Source organism: Panthera pardus, unplaced genomic scaffold, assembly GCF_024362965.1.
Source record: "Panthera pardus isolate Hobbes unplaced genomic scaffold, ASM2436296v1 HiC_scaffold_24, whole genome shotgun sequence".
NCBI lineage: Eukaryota > Metazoa > Chordata > Mammalia > Carnivora > Felidae > Panthera > Panthera pardus.
Window position 1 is genome coordinate 138,468,958 of NW_026526810.1, and position 15,020 is coordinate 138,483,977.

At 63.8% G+C, this 15,020-nt stretch overlaps 1 protein-coding gene across 3 annotated transcripts in view; it reads left to right on the forward strand.

Moving 5' to 3' along the window:
- The first annotated feature begins 1,923 nt into the window (after positions 1-1,923).
- Positions 1,924-15,020, forward strand: part of MTA1 (metastasis associated 1) — a 34,993-nt gene continuing 21,896 nt past the window's right edge. For 2 of the 3 annotated variants that reach the window (XM_053889925.1, XM_053889926.1), the window contains exon 1: positions 1,937-2,118. In XM_053889925.1, the coding sequence (XP_053745900.1) occupies positions 2,091-2,118 (28 nt within the window). In that variant the 5' untranslated portion in view covers positions 1,937-2,090. Of the gene's footprint in view, positions 2,119-15,020 lie in introns of all 3 variants that reach the window. The other variant, XM_053889927.1, reaches the window with a different exon arrangement.

Consider the following 15,020-nt stretch of genomic DNA (forward strand, 5'->3'; position numbering starts at 1 on the left):
AAATGCCACTCCGCTCTGTGAGGGGCGTATCCTTACCTTTTGTGGGGAAGCTCAGGATCCCGAAGGCTTCCCTGAGATGCTGGCCTCTGGTGGCCCTGCCTCCCACGCGAGGGCCCTGCCCGCCCATCCCCAGCAGCACCTCCCCACCCTTGTCCCCTTGCAGGGAGGTCAGCGTCCGCCTTCCCAGCTGGGGCAGGGCCTCGGTGCTCAGGATGAAGCCCTTCCTGTGTCTGGGACCGAGGCAGAGGCAGGCACTTTACAAGACAACGATGGACGTTTTGGGCTCTCTCCACCCCCAGTGGCCAGCTGGGCACTTTTTGGTAGTTGCGACTTTTTGGCCAATTTGTTCCGTATTGGAAGATTTCACGACGCGGCTTCGCCGTCCAGATGAGGAGGTTCAGGCTAGGGCGTCGGGAAGGGGGCCTATGGTGGGGGAGGGACGCCACTCCACGACCACCTCCCCGGTCACGTTTGGGGAAACCACCTCAGCGTGTTTGCCCTGAGTCCTGCACCTGAACTCCTCCTTCCCCCCTCCTCCAGCTACCATAAACCCCCTGCCCCTCGGCTGCCCTCCTGGCTAACTTCCTCAGAGAGTGAGTGGGCATTTCCTCTTCTGGAGCCCTGGGCTGCACTACCCTCCTTGGAACCCCACCTGGCTCTGGGCTCCTGCCCACCTTCCTAGTCCCCTGCAGGGACCCTATGGGGTGGGTTCCTATATGGCTCTGTCCCTGCCGCTCCCACTGCTGGGGAGACCTGTGCTTAGCCTGGGGGGGGGGGTCCCTCAACTAAACTGCACCCCCTCTAGCCACAGACCTGCCCCTGCTGCGTAAAGGGCAGGAACACACAATGTTGCTCAGACCACCAAGCCGGAGACCAGATACTTCCTTTTCCTTGCCCCTCAAGAGTGATGTCGCTCCTGGCTCCAAACTTCGGCTGGGACACCTGCTTCTCTCCCCCTGGGATGCCACCCCCTCCCCCTCATGCTCTTTCAGGCTGGGCCCACCAGCCTTGCATCCTCCACAATCCTTGGACCTTAAGTGACAAGCACACACGTGCCCAGTCAGGGTCCTGAGGGGGGCTGAGAAAGAGAAGCAGGTACCTTGTTCCACACAGAGGCGGTCCTTCCAGCCTCAGGGCCCACCTCCCCAACCTCATGGGCGGCAGACTGGGCTTGGCCTTTTCGTGAGGCCACAGTTCAGGGAGGCCGCACCAGCTGGGGAACTTGCCCATGTGGATGGGGGCACCACCAGTGTCCAAGCGTGGCCATGGGGGCTGGGCAGTGAGGGCAGAGACAAAGACCCCCCTGGGGTGGGTGGAGAGAGCCAGGCCCGGAAGGGAGGTGTGCAGCAGCAGGGCCATGTGGCTGAGGCTGGGCGGCTGGGATTCAGGGCAGGTGGGGGGGCGGGGCGGGGGGACTTGGGAGAGCCACCCTCTCCAGGGAGGGGAGAGTGGGAGAGAGGGGGCTGGAGGCCCTGGGAGGGGCTCTGGACCAGCGTGGAGGCTGTGATGGCCATTGCGGGAAGGGGCGCCAGGGATGCTGGCAGGGCCCGGGTGTGGAGGCACGGGGAGGACCCACCTGGGGCGGGGGGAGCAGGTTGGGTGCAGGGGCAGGACCCACCCGGGTAACGGGCGCTGGGGATGCCAGGAAGACCCAGGCACAGGGAAGCCCCGGGGCGGCGGGAGGGGGGGGGGTGGGGGGGTGGCGGGCGGGTCGTGGGAGGACCCACCGAGCAGGGGGCGCGCGGGGAGGGCTCACCCTGGCCGGCGCGCCGGGGGCTGCCGGAAGGACGCGCCCGGGGCGGGGGGCGCGCGGCGGCGCGGGGAGGGCCGGCCGGGTAACGGCCGCGCGGTGGGCGGCGGCGCCCGAGGCCCCTCCCCTGCCCGCGGCCGCTCCTCCTCTTCCTCTCCCGCCCGCGCCGCGGCCCTCGGTCCCTGCGCGGCCTCGGCGGCCTCGGCGGCGGCGGCGGCGGCGGCCCCTTTAAACCGCCCGCCCCCCGCCCGCGCCCGCGCCCCGCGCCCCGCGCCTCCGCCTCCAGGCCCCGCGCCCCGCGCCCCCGCGCGCCCGGCCCTCCGCCGCCGCCGGCCCGGACATGGCCGCCAACATGTACAGGGTCGGAGGTAAGGCCGCCGCCGCCGCCCGCCGCCCGCCTTTATGCGCTTCGGGCCCGGACCCGGCCCCCGGCCCCCGCCGGCCGCCCCCCCCCCCCCCCCGGCCCCCCGGGCCTGCCCCGGGCCCCCCGGGCCTCCGGCCCCACACCGCCGCCCCGGGCCCGCGCCAGCACCACCTTCCCCCCCCCCGCCCCCCCACCCCGGGCCCCCGTCACCCCTGCCCGGGCCCCCGTCTCGTCCCTCCCCTTCCCCCATTTTCCTCCATCCCCTCCCCCACCCGCTCCGCCCGCCGCGCCGGCCGCACGGCCCCCCCGCGGCCCACTTCTGGTCCCCTCCCTCCACCCCTGCACCCCTCCCCCACCGCAGGCCCGCCCCAGCGCCGACCATCCTTCCTCCCACCCCAGCGGCCCCCCCCCCCGCTCCCCGCGGCACCCCCGCCCTCGCCGCCTTCCCCTTCCCACTCCATCTTTTCTGAGCGGCCTGCTCCTCCGCCGCCACCTCTGCCCTGGCCCCGCTCGCCCCAGTCCGCAACCCGAAATGGCCCCTGGCCCGGCCCCGACGGGGGCCAGTGGGTGGTGGTGGCCCAGCGGGCTGCAGGGAGGCGGGGGCTCTGCCCACCTGTTGGGGGCCCAGCGGCTGGTCTGTTGGGCCCCGGGCACCGGAGACGCTGGGCAGCGCTGAGCATCCTTTGGGCCTGGTGGGCCTGAGAGCCTGCGGCTGGGGCTGGCTTGAGCCCCCCTCCCCCTGAGCCGGAGCACATGGTCTTGGGAGGTTCAGGCTGCCCCCCCCCCCCCCCACCGGACCAAGTTTCCGGGCCTTTGCGGTGTGGAGGGCCTTGGGGGTTGGTTGGCTCCAGTGCAGGGGTGGGGAGCCCCATTCCGGGGCCACATTCCTTCCTGGGAGCCCAGGAGGGCCTGCTCTGTGCTTGGGGGCTTCCCCCAGCAGGATTCCCTCTGTGGGGCCCTCAGCAGGCTGCGCTCACCCTGAGCACACTTCTGATGCACCCCAAAACTTTTCACCGCCTCCTGTTGCCCCAGTCCAGCAAAGAGGTGCTTTGCAAGGGTTGGGGACAGGCAAGGAGCTCTGGGTGGGGATGGGGGTGGTGCTGAGTTGGCTGGGGCCCTGGGGGAGGCTTCCCCCACTTCCTCCCTTGGTTTGGGTCCTAGGAAGCCCCCAACGTTGGGCCCCACTTTGTTCCTTGGGGTTCTGGGCTTGTCCTCCTTTGGCACTTCCACAGGGAGGCGGGGTGCCCTTCCTGCCCCCGCATTCCTTTGGCGCCCACCCTTCCCGAGACCTCCAGATGTTTGGTCGCCCTCCTTTGGTGGAGTATGTCAGGATCGAGAACCCTCTGGGTGGACTCTGGCCCAGTCTCCCCTCCTCACTGACTGGCCGGCCCCCCTGGGGCCTGGGTCTCCTGTCTCCCTCCAGCCGGGCCAGCCTTGTGACGACCTTGGGCTTGCCCTCATCTGTGCAGTGGGTCAGCATGGCACCTGCCTGGCCATCAGTACCCTGCCGCCCCCCCCCCCCCCCCCCCCAGCTCAGAGGCAGTCCTGGGAATGGGAGCCTACATCCTATTAGCAGCAGGGTGTGTGGGCAGCAGGCAGGGGTGCAGGGGCCTGGAACAGAGGGGCTGTTCATCTCCCACCTTGAGGGCAAGGCTGGAGTGTCACCCCAGAGGTTCTTCTTCATCACACTGCCAGCTAGGCACCTTGACAGGTGCCTGGTCCCCGGGGGCTGACTGGCCCTCCTCCATCCCAGGAGCCCCTGGCCCCTCCCTCAGCTGGCCCCCTCCGCCCCCGTGGCTGCGGCTCAGGGCTCCTCCCTGTGTTGTAGAGAAGTCTCTCCATCCTGCCCCCCCCCCCCCCGTACGTACCCTCCAGGCACCACCTTCCTGCAGTGCAGAACCCCCCTTCCTGGCTCAAGGCCCCCATGGCTCCCACTGACTAGTGACAAGGCCCCGTAGGTAGGTCCTGGCTGACACCTGGTTCCCACGTGCTGTCTGGGCCACAAGGGCCGTTGAATAAATGAAGACATGATCACAGGAACAGAGGCACTGGCCCCTGGATGCAGACGAGAGAGGGGCAAGGTGGGGTGGTGGGCCGGGGGCCCCTGGGCATCGTCTCCCCTCTGCAGGGCTGGAGGCCCTCGACTGGCAGCTGCTGTGCCTTCAGCTCAAGCCTTCTGGGGTAGGGGGCTTTAGCAGAGCCCCTACCAGGCCACAGGCCCCTGGGACCCTTGGTGTGTGGGCGGGGCTGCTTGGCTTTTAGGCCTGTCTGGCTCCGAACTTGGTGGGGGCCTGGCCACCGCTCAGACCTTCCCGTGCCTCCGTTTCCCCCAGCGGACAAGGATCTCTGTGCTCCGCAGGTGTGACCACACGCTCCCACTCGCAACCCCCTGTGGGTTCCCGCAGAAGTGGCGTTTGCTCGTGGTTTGTGGACGGGGTCTCGGGGTCGCTGCCGCCTGGGTCCTGGCAGAGCTGGTGGTCACGGGCGGGGGGGGGGGGGGGTTGGCAGGTTGGTGTCCTGTCCTTCAGCACCGCTTGCTTAGGGAGGGGGCGTCTGGAAGACGTAGCCCTCTGGCCCCAAGCCGATGGCCCTGTCTGGGTGGCGCTGGTGTGGTGGGGGGTGCCGCAGGGACATTCTGAGAAGGGGACACCCCCGGCCCCTTGTTATCTCCACTCAGGACCCTGGGAACAGAGCCTTTTCCTGAGATGCCGGATCCAGCAAGGAGAGAGTAGGACACCAGCTAGATTTGAATGTCACATAAGCAGTTTCTGACTAGAACCGTGTCCCAAATATTGCAGAGGACACATAGATGCTAGAAAATCCTCAGCAGAAATGCAGACTTATCTGGGTGTCCTGCATTTTACCTGGCAGGCTGCTCCGAGGCCCTGCCAGGAGGTCTGGGCGGGGCGAAGGCCGGGTGGCGGCTTTGTGCCAGCTGACCAGCTGGGTGGAGTGGGTCAGCCGGGGAGGTGACAGGGCCTGGCTCTTCCCAGGGAAGTGACCTGGCTGTCGACAGAGGCCTTCTGTTGGTGGCTACGAGTGCGGCAAGGCGGGGCCTGGCCGTGGGTGGCAGGGTCAGGGTCCATGACCTCTGCTCTTCCGGGGTCTGTCTTCCCAGGCCTCAGCAGGCTTCTGGAACGGGCCGTGGGCCGAGGGCACCTCAGGGCGATTCTTCTCTCTGCAACTTAAGGCAAAGGTGTCGAGTGAGGTTTGAGACATGAAGAGCCTAAGTTGGGACGTGAGCCACCTGACAACATGGTTAGCCTTTGGGGCATTTCTTTTTGATTGACAGAATAGAAGCTTTTCCTTGGGGTTCCCCCTCCTTTCCTTTCTTTCATTGCAAGAAGCTAGCACCCATTCTTTTGGGTAGTAGTTGGCTTTTAAAAACGTACTTTCAAAAGGTGCCGGGATGTGCTGGCGCTCCTGGCCGCTTGGCAGTGTTCCCTTGGGGCCGTGCTCTGGGCTCTGTGCCCCTCGGAACCCTGTCTTCCCGTCAGCCGTGCCTCTGCCGTTGTCCCTGCGCTTTAAGGTTCTGACCAGGTGGGGAGTCCGTACACCTGAGCATCCCAAACTTGCAGAGGCGGCGGGGAAGCGCTCATGGCCCCTGCGTGTCCGCCGCCCCCGGTCTTGCCCCTCGGGTGGGCCCTCCGCGGCAGCCAGCACTGCTTTGGCCTCCCGGGTCTCTTGAGAGAAGAATTTGGCCACGAAGCTGTGGCTTAATACAAAAGAAGCTGTTGATGAAGGATGTTGGAGTAAACGGTCCACGGAACGGAATCCCTCATGCCCAGGGCCCGAGGGACGGGCCGCCAGCTCAGGGCGGGCGCTGTGGTCTGGAGGTGTGGATGTGGGGCTGGTCACGCCAGGCACAGTGGGCGCCCTGTGGCCCCCTGTCCGAGGGGAGGGCTGCCCCTGTTCCCTCTGCCCAGCCTGCCGGCTCTGCTGCCTGGGGCCCCAGCTTCCCTGGGACCCTTGTGTCCTCTCAGTCCCCCCACCGACCAGCCAGGGCCAAGCTGGCCCAAATCAGACTCGGAATGCAGCTTTCTCAGGGCTCCCGAGGGCTCTGTGCACGGGTGGACCAGGGGTGCTGTCTTTGGGGGGGCCGAGGGTCTGGGCTGGGCTCTGAGGACATCCCAGGGTCCCTCTAGTCCCCGCTGCCAATTCAGGCGCCCATGGGCACCGCCTGCCTGCCCCACACACACTGCGGCCCCCAGGCTGGCCCCCAGGTCTGTGGTCTGTGACCTGCCTTAGGAGATGATCCTTCTAAGCTGTCTCGCTGCTTAAAACTGCTTAACAGCTTCCGAGGAGCGGAGGGTCCAGTCCAAAGTCTTAGAGGGCTTGTAACCCACCCGCCTGGCCCTGTCCCAGCCCCGAGCCACAGGGTCTACCTGGCTGAACCCCCAGGTCAGGATGCAGACAGCAGCACCTCCTGGCAGGGACCCCCGCCCTCTGGAGGGCCGGACTTCCCAGGAGGCCGCCTGTGACGTGGCCGTGGTGAGCCACCCTCTGCGCGACTCCCACTCACCTTTCATTTGAGGCAGCAGAACCAGCAGGATCTTCAAAGAAGAGGGAGGGGGTGGCAGAGGGGGATCTGGATGGTGATGTGTCCAGAGGAACATGGGGGACCCTGCCCACTCAGGCCCGGTGCCTGGGAGCCCTCCGCCATCTGGCCACCTGCACGAAGTGGACATCGGCTGCTGCCCCTGTGTCATCGGTACCTCCCCCTCCAGGCAGGCTCTGGTCCCCAGACTGCCACGGGGACGGTGACGTGCTGCTGGCTGTCCTTCCAGGGAAGGGACGGGAGAGGGATGCCTGCGTGAAGGTGGCCAGGCCGTCAGCTTGCAGGGCCCATAGGGTTAGCAGGCGGGAGTCCTGGGACTCCTGTGCACTATTTGGGAGAGAGTCACACAGAGACGCGAGTCAGCTTCCACGTGGCGGCCGGGGCTCGAGGGCTCTGTGCCTGGCCGGCTACTGCTGGTTTCTCCTGATTCATCCCCACGTTTGGAAAAAGTAAAATGCTGGGCTTGCAGGTGTCCCCAGTGTGGAGGGGCAGAGGGGGAGCCCGGGCCTGGGGGAGGGGTCCCCGGCCCCTACAGACCTGGTGGGAGCCACTTCTGGAGGGATTCTGACAATCAGGGCGTGGAGGGCGGGCGGCGGGGCCTTCCGGTGATGTGCTGGGCACAGCTGGGTGTCCGTGTTCTTGTGGGACCTCCTTTTGCCCCCCCCCCCGGCTGCCCATGGCCCCCGTCCCCGTGGGCTGGTCTCATTGCCAGGACCACCCTCTGCTGCTCTGGGTCTGCCCTCAGCGGGCACCGTCCCCACTATCCCTGCTGATCCCGTACCACTGCCTCCGCCTACTCCCCACGTTGGTCTGTGGCCCAGATCGGTCCTTGTGGCAGCCGTGCAGAGCTGTGAGAAGTGAGTGTCCGACGAGCAGGTCCCCAGCTGGGATCGAAGGAGGTGACGCCTTGTGCCCTGTAAACCGGGGTCCTTCTGGCCTGTCTGGTGCCGTGGTTTCATACATTTTTGTTGTATCGTTTCGAGTGCCATCCGGTCTGGTGTTTGTACGTGCAGGGAGGCTGCGAGGTCCCTCGCGGGGAGCACGCCTGCGTCAGGAAAGCTCCTTCGGTGCTGGTTACAGAGCCGCTGGCCCTGAGCTCAGTGAGTGAATCCGCGGCGGACGCTAAACGGAAGCAGACACAGAACCAGGTCCTGTGTTGATCAGGCTGGCAGCCCCTGACCCTGTGTCCCTTAGAAGCCGCTGGGTATTAGCAGACACCGTAGACCGCAGTCACAGAGGGGCGTGCCCTGTGCGTGGGACCCTAACACTTAGAGTCAGGTTGGTAGGGGCGCCTGGTGGCTCATGACTCTTGATTTCAGCTCAGGTCGTGACCTCACAGTTCGTGGGGCCCAGCCCTGCATCAGGCTCTGGGCTGACAGCTCAGAGCCTGCTTGGGATTCTCTCTCTCTCCTCTCTTTCGGCTCCTCCCCTGCTCACTCTCTCTCAAGTCGGGCTTGTTGAGGTCGGGCTTGTACGTAGTAAGTGCTTTCTCGGGGACAGTGTCTGACTCTGACAGATGGCAGGCGTGTGCCCACCTCCGCCCTTGAGAACGTTTCCACGGCCCCACGAACTTCCTCCTCGTCTGTTTTCTGAGCCCTTGCTCCCCCCAGCTCGCGACGGCCGCGGCCTGCATCCATTCCTGCTCGTCTGCGTTGTGCGGCAAGTCCCGGAAGTGGAGCCGCACCGTCTGCGGCGTTTTGAGCCTGGCTCCCCTCCCTGAGTGAGCCGTGGCCGGCGTTCCTGCCCGTGCCAGCGGCCGGTGGACAGTTGGGCCTGTCTTCGTCCGCTCCGGCTGTGACACAGGTGGGGCCGCCCGTGACGGACACATTTATTTTTCACGGCCCGGAGACTGGGCGTCCAAGGGCAAGGCGCCAGCAGGTCTGGTGTCTGGCGAGGTCGCTTGCCTGGCTGAGGGGACCCGCTCGTGACCTAGGCACCCCCGAAGGCCCACCTCTCGGCACCATCTCCCGGGGGCGGGTGAGGGCTTCCGCGTGAATTTTGGAGGCACGCAGACCCTGGCGGGGCCGTGCTCAGTTTTGGGCGATGATGAGTGTGGACTCCCGTGCTGAGTTCTGCGTGTGTCCTGCCTTCCGGATGAAAGCGCCCAGGAGTGGGGCTGTGTGTTTGGACCGGGAGCGCGGATTTCGCTTGGTGACACACAGATGCCGCGTGGCGGGACGGCCGGGCCATCTCGCGTCCCGCCGGCACCGCTGCGCCTCGGCTCCCCCAGGGCGCGCCGGGCCTGGGCTGGCGGCCTCCGCCACGGAGCGGCCTTGAGCTTCTGCTCTCCGGGCGGGTGTGTGCGCGGGCCTTTGCCCCGGTTTAAAAATCGAGGTGCTTGTTTTTCTTGCTGTTGAATTGTGGGAGCTGCTTTCACGCTCTGGCTTTCAGGGGCGCGTCTTACGGGTTTTCTCTGTTATAATGTGTGTATTTGGTGCCTCCACAAAACCTGCCTGGCCCAGGCTCACAAAGACTCTCGCCCTGTTTTCTCATAGAAGTTTCATAGTTTTGGGTTTTACTTTTGAGTTTGTGATCCATTTTAGGTTAAATTTTGTGTGAGGCCAGCGTTGGGGTTCTCACTTTTTTTTTGGCACATTCATGAGCGTCCATTATCGTTTGTTGACATTGTGAGTGTCGGAGCCTGGGCGGCTCAGTCGGTTGAGCGTCCGACTTCGGCTCAGGTCATGATCTCACGGTTCGTGGGTTCGAGCCCCGCATGGGGCTCTGTGCTGTGGGATTCTCTCTCTCTGCCCTCTCGCACTCATTCTCTTAAAAATAAACATTAAAAAAATGATCTTCCTTTCTCACCGGACGTGCTGGCTCTGTCATCACATCGGTTTGCCACGTGTCCACGGTTCCTGCCACTGGTCCACGTGGGCAGCCTCGGGGCCAGGACTGTGGGCTCTCGGGCTCGTCCCGCTCCCCGGCTGCCGAGCCTGTCGGGATAAGTCGGCTCTCCCGTAGATTTTCCCCACAGAAAAGCAGCAGCGGAGTGCGGGTCGGGTGGTGTCGGGCTGTCGTAGGTGGGTTCCGAGAGGGTCCACACTGCAGTGTCACTCGGGACGCTGCCTGGCTGGCTCGTTTGCGGGTAGCCTCTGGCTGCTTTTGAGCCACGCCGGCGGGCTGAGTGGCAGGGGCCGGGGTCACCCGCGGCCTGGGGTCGGGGTGAGTCTCCGTGCCGCACCGTCCCCTCGCGGGAACCGGGGGTCGGGGGGCAGGCAGCACGTGTGCATCGCGTCCCCACAGCTCAGCGCGGACAGTTGTCAGCAGAAGCGCAGGGTCTCCAAAGGAGCGGCTCCTCGCAGCCAGCTCCCCACGGGACCATCGGGGCTGCGTGACCTCGGGACCCCGGTGCCTCCTCCCACCTGGTCCGCGCATGCCCCCCTCCCCCCAGTGCGTTTCTCTCGGGAACCCTGGCTGGGACCCGTGTCTCGCACGTGACGTGACTATGCGGACGGGGCTCCAAGCTGTGCTTGGTGACAAGTGTGAGTCCCTCCTGCCTCATCGAACCCATGCATCAGCGTGACCTTCCTCTGACCTCATGGACTTACACACCATCGCTTCTGTGAATTATTATCTTTTTTAATTTTTATTTATTTTGAGAGTGTGCGAGAGCAGGGGTGGTGGGGGCAGAGAGAGAGACAGTTCTGAAACAGTTTCCTCGCTATGAGCCCGACCGACGCGGGACTTGACCTCGGACCCCAAGATCATGACCTGAGCCGACGGCCGGTCGGACACCTCTGGGCAGCCCGGTTCACAGAATTCTTGTCCGTCCGAAGTATAAGCTGGTGTCTTCCTTGCCCCGTCAGGCAGCTCCATGGCGCAGCCACAGTTAAATTTTTTTTTTTTTTTTTTTTTAACGTTTATTCGTTTATTTTGAGGCAGAGATAGAGGAAGACAGAATCCCAAGCAGGCTTCGTGCTGTCAGCACAGAGCCTGATGCGGGGCTTGAACCTGCGAACTGTTGAGATCATGACCTGAGCCAAAACCAAGAAACAGATGCTTAACCAACTGAGTCACCCAGGCGCCCCCTGGTTGTTAAATTTTAATTTCTTTAAAAACAATATTTTTTTTTAACATTTATTTTTGAGAGAGACAGAGTGTGAGAGGGGGAGGGGCAGCTAGAGAGGGAGACACAGAATCCGAAGCAGCCTCCAGGCTCTGAGCTGTCAGCTCGAACCCACGAACCGTGAGATCATGACCTGAGCTGAAGTCAGATGCTTAACTGACTGAGCCACCCAGGTGCTCCTTATTGTGACGTCTTAAATTCAGGGCCGAAACCGAAGTTTGGGGGGATGCGAAGGACTGCTCTGAACCACCGTTTTCACCGTGTGCCTTTGGAAACTAGTTCTTGCCGCATACGTGGTCGGGGTCTTTTGTGAGGTCATCTGAAAATTATGTAAAATTGCACGTGTGCGAACTTCTGCTGGTAAAGCCATTTTGGTGACAACTTACGTCTGAAGCTCCGGCCTCTCTGGGTAGTTTCCTCAGCGTCCTGGCTACGACGAGAGGCAGATCTCCGCCCCGATCCCATGTACAGGGACCTCATCTAGGGCTCGGACAGTGCTTCCGGACCCCATTCACGCCCCGAGGGACTTTCTGTGTTTCCAAGGCCTGACTGCCAGCAGCTCCCGCGTCCCCTGCTGTGGAGGGTCTCCTGCTGCGCCACTGTGGGCCCGAGGGCTCCTTGAGGCCTTCATACCCCTCCTTACGGTTGGTTACAACAGAAGCGTTCGCACCAAAGTCAGCGGAAGTAACGAGCACATCAGGCTTTCAGCCGGCCTCTCCCAGTGATCCATGGACAGTGCTTGGTTCTCTGGCCACCACCGGTGACCATGTGCCTGAAGCGTGCTCGCCCGACCTCGTGTGCATGTGGCCGCACATCCCCAGTGAGCCGTGGCTCACCAGGCGTGGGACTCCCAAGGGCTTGGGGTTACCCCCCAGGAGCAGGTTAGGGGCCATACTCTCCTTTGGGACCTGCGGACATGCAGGGTGTGGGCAGTCCAGGCCTTCCTGTCTGCTGAAAGGAGAACGTCAAGGAGAAAAACCTGATGGAGCTTGGCGTAGGCTTTCCAAGCGGTGAATGTGCCCAGGAGAGCGTATGCTTGCCCGTAGATACCGTGCTTGGCCACACCCGCCGCGCCACACGTCAGCACTTGACGGGCATCGCTGTCAGTCTGGATGGTGCTCGACGCTGACTCTGGACCGCGGGGAAGCAAAAGGTCCCAAAACAGTTCAGTTCTTCTCAGTAGTAGGCTTGTGTTGTTCCGAAAGATTGCGTTTGAGGGGTGCCTGGGCGGCTCAGGACCTGAGCGTCCGACTTCGGCTCGGGTCATGATCCCATGGTTTATAGGTTCGAGCCCCGCGTCGGGCTCGGTGCTGATGGCTCGGAGCCCGGAGCCTGCTTCGGATTCTGTCTCCCTCTCTCTCTGCCCCTCCCCCACTCATGCTGCCTCTGTCTCTCTCTGTCAAAAATAAATAAAATAAACATTAAAAAGTTTCTAAAAGAGTCATAAAAGACTGTGTCTGGTTATTACTGTTTCATTTTAATTTCATTGATAAAGGTGTGTGGGAGTGTTGCGTTCGTACCTACAAAATACTCCTGGTGCAGCGTCCTGCCCTGCAGGCCTCAGGTCTTTGCCACCTGGCCCTTGACCGCGCCTGCATTCTAACCTGTGACCCCTTTCTTCGCTCGTTTTCCTCCCCAGTGTTTTGTAGTTGCCAGATCCGTGCGCAGGGCTTTCGACGTTTGAAGATCCGTAGGTCTTTTCTCAAATGGATACTTAGGTTTTTAATGCTCCTCGGGCCTATTGTAAATAGTACCGTCCACGTGCTGTTTTCTGTTCTGGGAGCTGGCTAAACCCTCATTCGTTTCAATGGCTTTTGTGTGGACTCCGGGAATTTCCGTGTGGACGGCGTGTCTTCTGCAGACGGAGGGCCCTTCCCGGTGTCTGTACTTCTCTTCCTCGCGGACTTTGGCGACGGAGTGTGCACGGCAGGGAGAGCCGATGTGCTCACGTCACTCCTGATTTTGGGGGGAAGGCGTGGTTCTTCATTGTCGGGTGTGACGTCAGCTCTAGATTTTCCACGTGCGCCTTTTATCGGGTTGACGACGCTTCCTCTGATTTCCGGTTTCCTGAGAGAGTTTTCGTCGGGAGCACGTGTCTGTCCTGCATCCACTGAGACAGCCGCACAGCCTTCCTTCCCTGCCCGGCTGCCGCGGGCTTCGGTGTTTTCAGGGGGATCCCGGTGGCTGCGACGCATCATCCCCTCCGTGTACGCCTGGCCTGGGTGTGCTGCCGCTTCCTTGAGCCTCTTTGTTGTCCCGCGCTCCGTGGCCACGGTGCTGGCGTCGTGGCCGCGAGGGCCGGTGGGGACCGTTCCCTCCACGTCCCTCCGCGTCTGCTCTCTGGACGAGCTGGCGTCAGATCCCGCTCCTGCGTCTGGCGGGTTCCCCGGTGACGCCGTCTGGGCCTGGAGGGCCGTCTGTCTGTCTGCCGTCTCTTTTTACTTTCTTGGTTGACTTTGGAAGGTGTTTTATCTATGAGCCCAGTTCCTTTAGCAGACGTCAGGGTACCGGCTTCTCCGCGGAGAGCTCGGGGCTTCGTGTCTGTGAAGCATTGCCCAGTCTTCCCCGGGCTCCGTTCCTGGCGCGAAGCCGTGCCCAGTGCCCGTCGCACCCCTTCGCCCTCGCCCCCGCCCCGGCGTCCCTAGCTCGGGTCTCTGGCTCCTTGGTCAGCCCACCCTGGGTGTGCCCGCTTACCGGTGTTGCGGTGAAGCCGCGTCCTTCCTTGGCTTCCTCTCTCGCGCTTGTTTTCACTTGTCCTGCGTTTGGCTCGTTATCTGCGGTCTCGCGTCGCTCGGTTTCCCGTCACCCGCAGCGTAGCCGACGCGCAGCCACGCGCGCTCCTCGAGTGCGCGGTTCTGTGAATTCCGGGGAGCGTGTGGGGCTCTGTGGCTCCTGCTCCCCGGGCCCCCTGCCCGCCACCCTGGGAGGCGCCCTTGGAGGGGTCGGCCGCTGGAGTCGTGAGCGGCTGGGTTGTCTCCGGGCTGGAGTGCACGTGAGTGACATTTTTGGTTTAATTCGTTCTTTAGTTTCTTAGAACAGAAGCTTAGAAGATCAACGTGAGACCGTTGTGTAAACAGTGCGTTTCCGAGATGTAAGTTGCACCTGGTAGGATCCACCCGTTCTGAGCGTGCAGTTCCCTGAAGTTTCCTCTTTTGCGAGCTGAGCAGCGGCGCCACGCTCCGCATTCAGAGACTTCCCGTCTCCCTCAAAGCGGACCTCGCGCCCGTCCACGGCCCCTCCTTGACCCCTGTTTTCCCCTAACCCATGAGCATGCCCCTGTGGGTTGTTGGTGTCTTTGCCTCTTGGTCCCGTGGGGCTCTGGTGAGGGCACGGCCGCGTCTGATGCAGCCGTGTCCTCCGGCTGTACCGGTGAGCCCCGCAGGCGACACGTGCTTGTTCGGGCCCCTCCTCGGGGTCCCAGGCAGCCCGGGTGGGCCGGGCCGGGCCAGGTCCTTCCGCAGAATCTGTGCTCAGTGGGGGCATTGGGCCGTGTCCGGGCCTTAACCGGATTCCGGCTCGGGCGAGCCTCCCGGCCAGCCGTCCCCCGCAGGCCTGCCCTGTGGGCACCGAGGGGCAGGCGGAGGCGTCCCCGGCGCCGAACCTCCCCCAGCTGGCCTAGGCGTCAGCCAGGGGGCCCCGCTGGCAACTCAGTGGTCTCGTGGCCATCCTGGGCTTTCCGTGTGAGCCTCCCAGGGCAGGTCTCCCCGAGATGGAGCCTGAGGGAAGCCCGTGCTGACCTGGCATTTTGGGGGGCCCGCCGGGCGGTGGTAGCTCGTCTGGGCCTTGTTCCTCTGGCACCTGACGCCATCCTCACCCCAGGCCCTGGCCTCCGCTCACTGCCAGGGGCTCATCGGGGCAGGGGGAGGAGATGCAGGGCCGTGGTGGCCCCCCGCCCAGCATGCCGCCATGGTCTCTGGGGCTCGTGGTGGCAGTGTTTGGCTGTCCTGCCCGCCCAGCCTGTGTGACTCAGGGCCCACCTTTCAGGCAGCAGTGGCCCCTGGGAAGCCGTCCCCAGGGCGGAGCTGCGGTGTGGTACCCCCAGCCCCTCCTGGGAGGATAGAGCTCCCAGTGGGCGGCTGGTGTAGGGCCCCAGGGATGGGGGTTGGGGGTGGGCTCCTGTCTGGGGCGGCCGCTTCCCACCTCGTCTTGAGCCCGTGCCCAGCACCCGCTGACATGTCTCTGGTTACTTCCTCTCCCCACTGGGATGGTGTGGACCCCGTATTCTTTGTGTCCTCCTGTTCTCTGCTCCCCAGGGCTCAGTGCTGTGGGTGACACTCTC